This window comes from Odontomachus brunneus, unplaced genomic scaffold (assembly GCF_010583005.1).
Source record: "Odontomachus brunneus isolate Ranch 3 - 2012 unplaced genomic scaffold, Obru_v1 Obru_scaffold_030, whole genome shotgun sequence".
Lineage (NCBI taxonomy): Eukaryota > Metazoa > Arthropoda > Insecta > Hymenoptera > Formicidae > Odontomachus > Odontomachus brunneus.
In genome coordinates this window covers 2,051,601-2,056,622 of record NW_022639480.1, presented here as the reverse complement: position 1 = coordinate 2,056,622, position 5,022 = coordinate 2,051,601, and the positions used below count along the sequence as shown (strand labels likewise).

Sequence of the window (5,022 nt, the reverse complement as noted above, 5' to 3'; positions counted from 1 at the left end):
TGTATATCAGAACAAACGCTTGATGATTTGTCCAGAGACATTGGAATTATCTTCTTATTAATATTCCCAGAAGGTCCTTAGACCGGTAGTTCGAATCGTTGAAGGTCGTCGGGTCGGTTAGGGATATTTACAACGAAGAGAGGAAATTGGGTAGAAATTTAATAGAGAGAATTAGTTCTAGTTAAACCGAAGGAATTTATCTTTCAATGTAACCAATAAACTAGTTTTGTGTAACACAGTGTAACGTAGCTGGAAAGCATCCAAGCAGTGGTCTGTTCTTTTCAGCTGCACTGGCTTCACTGTTGAACTGGTGCAATAAGTTAAAGTGAGATAAGTATACTTCCGGTTTGGACCCAAATATGGCGAATCTAGTATCTACAGGCGATGCTGTCCGATCTCTTATTAAAGGATCTGTATTGCTCACAAAATGGCAGGGCCAACATAAGTTAGAGTGAGAAAAAATATGTTCGTCTCACTCTACTTATTGCACTAGTGCAGCAGTGCAGCGAAAAAGTACAGATCACGCACTTCTTACGAGCTCACGTATTGGTGGCCGCCAGTTTGTCCAGCCTCTTTTGAAGGGTCTCTATCCCTCATGTGTTGAAAAAAAAACGTAAAGTGCCTAATGATACAATAATGTATGAATTTTACTTTTATTGGTCAAATATACATGTTCTTATTGCTATATGCAGCAGTACAAACTCATATTAAGCTCAATTGATTTTGGTTATTCTCAAATATATTCCACCCCTTGGTGATAACAGAAACGCTTTAGGATCATTTATGTAAGGAATTTGCGTTTTATCGCAAATGTCAACAATATAGTTTCGCAATATCTTTATGAGTCCAACTTTGGTCTGGTAAATAGCAAAACGAGCACCTGAAAATAATAAACAGACATTGAGCAAACCATCGCTTTACTTTTGCATTAGAGAAGAAACATTTCAATGATCAAAATTTTATTCCTTTACGAAAAAGATACGAAAAAACTCTCAATTTTGGGTGTTAAGACTCAAATTTAGGTGTTTATCCCCAGTTTTTGGGTGTTTACATCCAACATTGAGGGTTTCTTCGTATTTTTTTCGTAAGGGTTATACCGATACAATTCCTTGGGCCATCGCCGAAAGGAAGATAAAACATCGCATTCCTAGTTTGCATAATTTCCTCGTTAAATCTATCTGGATCAAAAAAGTCAGGATCCGGATAAATATCTGGATCTCGTTGAATCGCATAAACTGGTATCCATATAGTTTGGCCTTTCGGTATATTAATTTTGGTACCGTCAAAAGTGTAGTTTGATGTCGATTTCCTCATCAAAAACGTCGCTGGCGGGTATTTTCGTAATGTTTCTTCATGTATTGATAAAGATCAATAATGAGTCATAAAGATACCTTTGTATAATATATGCAACTAAACTAGTATGTTTTAAATTCTCAAGACAGATGTTTAGAAACAACAGTATATTTACCGCGCTTCTTCGATCTTCTTGAAAGACGTACCTTTGAAAACTTTATCCAAGTAGTCCATCTCTTTGATATTATCATATGTTAAAGTGTCGCCATTTTTTGTGTACATGAGGTTAATTTCTTCTCGTAATCTGTCCTGTATTTTATGATTCTGCGCTAACTCATAAAGTGCATGACTCATGGTAGTCGATGAAGTTTCGAAACCAGCAATAAAAAATACAAATGCTTGAGAAGCGATTATACTGTCGGTCAATTCTGAAATGTGCCATCTTTCTTACACGAATTCGCATCTTGTCATGTTAATTTAACTTTTAATAAGTAATATAATAAAGTGAGAATCATTTACGCGCGCGCGCGCGTCATACTATGTAGTTGGAATATATCACACTCAGCGAACATAGAATGTAACTGTTGCATAATACAGAAGTAGGACATAATATAACTGCTGTTATATGTTATTAATATTGAGGTTACATAATTTTCTCCTACAACTGCGATATAACTGTTTAAAACTGTCGCATTGTTCTATTATTTACTGGTTATAACACAGAATAACACAATATAACTTAAATATAACATATTACATACAAAAATACAAGTAGTGTTCGCATTACGTTTGTTATGGAACATTTTTATATGTCGCAGATGTCGGATTGTCCCCTAAATAGTGTCTATTTCTCGTACGTAAAATATCATACATTAACGTATACATATAAAGACAGTGATCACGTTTTGGCAAACTTTGTACCATGTCCACTATTATATAAAGCCAACGGCACACGGTGCTTGTTTTCGTGCTGGATTTCTTGCTGGATGGAAATATTCCATTTTGATTTCAATTGATCTTCAGAAATGCACCAATCAGAAGAGTATTTCCATCCAGCAAGCAAACCAGCATGGAAATAAGCATCGTGTGCCGCTGGCTTAATGAAGTAGCGTACTGTTTGATTAATGATAATTGATCAGTAACCATTGCTCCCAGCAAAATATCATTCATAGTGATAAAAGTTTAATGAACGATTTGTCTATTATTACGCCTATTAGAAACCATTTTCGATATAAAATAATTACTATGCTTTTGGAAAAATATTTTTACAAATTATCTGATATTTGATTGACAAACGTGCATACAATTATACACACCTCTTGTTGCAGAGAAATGAATAATTTATATTCCAGTTGTATAACATCTCCGCCATCACGACATATAGAACTGTTATATGTATAACTTTTTGATAACATCCCACATAGCATGCGATATTACTGTGACACTATGTAATATTACGTGCTATGTGGATGTTATACTTACAATTTATATTTTTACTACACAATTTCGTTTGAGTGCGAGAAATTACAACTAACGTGAATATTTTAATCCACGTTACATTTCGTAACATTACGACGATGCAACAGTTATATTATTATATTTGCGAAACATAAATAATTGATATATTTACCAATGTCGATTTTGTCCGGATACCTTTTTAATTCACGTAGAGTATCAACAAAGTCGTGTCGAACGATATTATTCTTTTCTCTATAATCGATATTCTCCATAAGAATACGTGTAAAGAATTTGGTGACCCTGGTTCGTGGTAGGATGTAACCGAGGATAACGTAGAGCCATGGCGCAGCTTCTCTGATTCTAAATCGTATCACATTATACCATTTACGAGCAAATACCTCCCTTCCCATTGTGCGAAATTCACTGTCTATGTCCGACAGAGAATTTGTTTCGATACCAAAGGCACAGCTACCGATAACATCAGTTGTGTACTTGGCTGTCAGCTCACGGCACTCTATGTGCTCGTTTCTGCTCGCCAATTTTTCCACATATTGTTCCAAGTGTTCAGAGCACTCTAATATCAGAGGAAACATTTCCTTTAGTTTACCAGATGTAAAAACAGGTGACAGCTTTGTCCTTAATGGTCTCCACCTTTTTGCTTCCAAAGCAACTAAATGTTGCGATAGCGGTTCAGTCTGAAACAAATTCTTCGCTTTAAAGTCAATCGACAAAGGAAAGAAGAAAAGAATATATTTTGAAAGATGTTCTAATGGCATATGAAAAATATTGCAAAATGCTAGAAAAATTAAAAGCAACTGTACCTTCTCATAAATTGGTAATCCTCTGTTAGCAAAGTTGGAGAAATCTTTAATAAGAATGTCCTTGATGAAATTTGGATCTTTTACAACAAGGATGGGAGTCCTTCTAGCAAATACACCAATCAAAGATTCATCCTTGTACCTCTTATATATTTCCAATAAATAATCGCTCATAGCTTTTCTAGCGAGCATAACATCTTTGATATTACCAAATAGTGGTATGGGTTGTGGACCACGAATGCCACGTGACTTCCAAAAGTCAAAAGTTGATGTAAAGTAATAATAAAGAGTAAAAACTAAGGCAACAATGCCACATAGTACTTCCAGAGGTCCCATAGTCTTGCACTGGTCCTTCACTTTATTGCTTATTAATCAAGGATAATCTTTACTAAAAGTATAATAAAACAACAAAATAGAGAAAATAGACTTTCAATTACTCTATATAAAGGTATCTAGTGGGGCAATCACGAATCGTATGTGCGGAAATAGAAGACTTTTAGTAAGCTATATATAAGTACTTTTTGCGATATAATAGTAATTTCAGCTTGATTTTACCTTCAGCTGCTTGTTTTTCTTTTCAAAGTATTGTTACAACTCACACACTGATTTTTTAAATACGGTTTGTATAAAGCTCGACAACGAGCAAAATCGCAACAGAGAAGCGTATATGAAAATTTGCACTATTCCATATCCGTTTATATTATAGCTTCGGCGATATCGGTAACGAGAACATTACTGATGGTCCCGATCCGCGCTGGTTTTAATTATACGAATGTGTTGAATATGAAAAAAATCCATTGTAATGATTTGTCCGAGTCACGATGAGACGCGAGAACGATATCTCGTAGGATTTAATCTCTGCACACATTATCCAATCGCATATCACGCGTAATGCAAACATCAAATCTGTTTTTTAAAAACTCGTACATTAGTCTGACTAGTTAGAGTGAAATAAGTACATTTTCTTTCACTCTAACTTACTGCACTAACGTGCATTGATTCAAAAGTTCTTCGAAAACGAACAGACCTTGTGAGAATCATAGCAAAGAAAAAACAAACAATGATTCAAACTAGTATGAATCTGCATAATACATAGGGTGTTTACGATAAGTTGTCGAATTAAAAATCCGACTGAACAGTGGTACTCAATCGACCCATTTCAAAAAATTCCCTAGCTTAATCAGATTTTAGTAAAAGCTGTCTCAGCAGTAATCGGATTAGCTTCATAGCAACGTGAGGTGATACTTTGTCCTCAAGAGAAATAAAAAGATAAAAGTCGGTAGGTACGTAATTATTATTCTAATGATTAGCGCGTATCATTTTCCTTATATATCAATGTATGAATAAATGATCTGTTACACTTTTACTGATATTAAATTAATGAAAAGAAGTATTATCTGTCAAATTAACATAGATATATATATATATATATATATATATATATATATATATA

The 5,022-nt window shown here is 34.4% G+C and overlaps 1 protein-coding gene across 2 annotated transcripts; it reads right to left on the bottom strand.

Annotated features, from left to right (window-relative positions):
* Positions 1-634: 634 nt before the first annotated feature.
* Positions 635-4,664, bottom strand: LOC116843166 (cytochrome P450 6A1-like). Of its 2 annotated transcripts, XM_032813338.1 has the most exons (6): positions 4,125-4,664; positions 3,573-3,957; positions 2,924-3,446; positions 1,500-1,721; positions 1,098-1,349; positions 714-880 (listed from the first exon to the last, which is right to left on the bottom strand). In XM_032813338.1, exons 2-6 carry the CDS (start codon positions 3,903-3,905, stop codon positions 714-716), a joined length of 1,497 nt encoding a protein of 498 aa, XP_032669229.1. In that variant the 5' UTR covers positions 3,906-3,957; positions 4,125-4,664. The 2 variants fall into 2 exon arrangements, with proteins under 2 accessions (XP_032669230.1, XP_032669229.1); XM_032813339.1 differs by lacking the exon at positions 4,125-4,664 and having other exon boundaries at positions 635-880; positions 3,573-3,905.
* Between the last annotated feature and the right edge of the window lie 358 nt (positions 4,665-5,022).

Excerpts from the sequence above, each read along its gene's own strand:
- LOC116843166 (XM_032813338.1), bottom strand. The coding sequence starts at position 3,905 with ATGGGACCTCTGGAAGTACTATGTGGCATTGTTGCCTTAGTTTTTACT. Across the intron at positions 3,447-3,572 it reads GATTACCAATTTATGAGAAG|ACTGAACCGCTATCGCAACA; the intron begins GTACAGTTGCTT and ends AATTTGTTTCAG. Across the intron at positions 881-1,097 it reads TGGCCCAAGGAATTGTATCG|GTGCTCGTTTTGCTATTTAC; the intron begins GTATAACCCTTA and ends TATTATTTTCAG.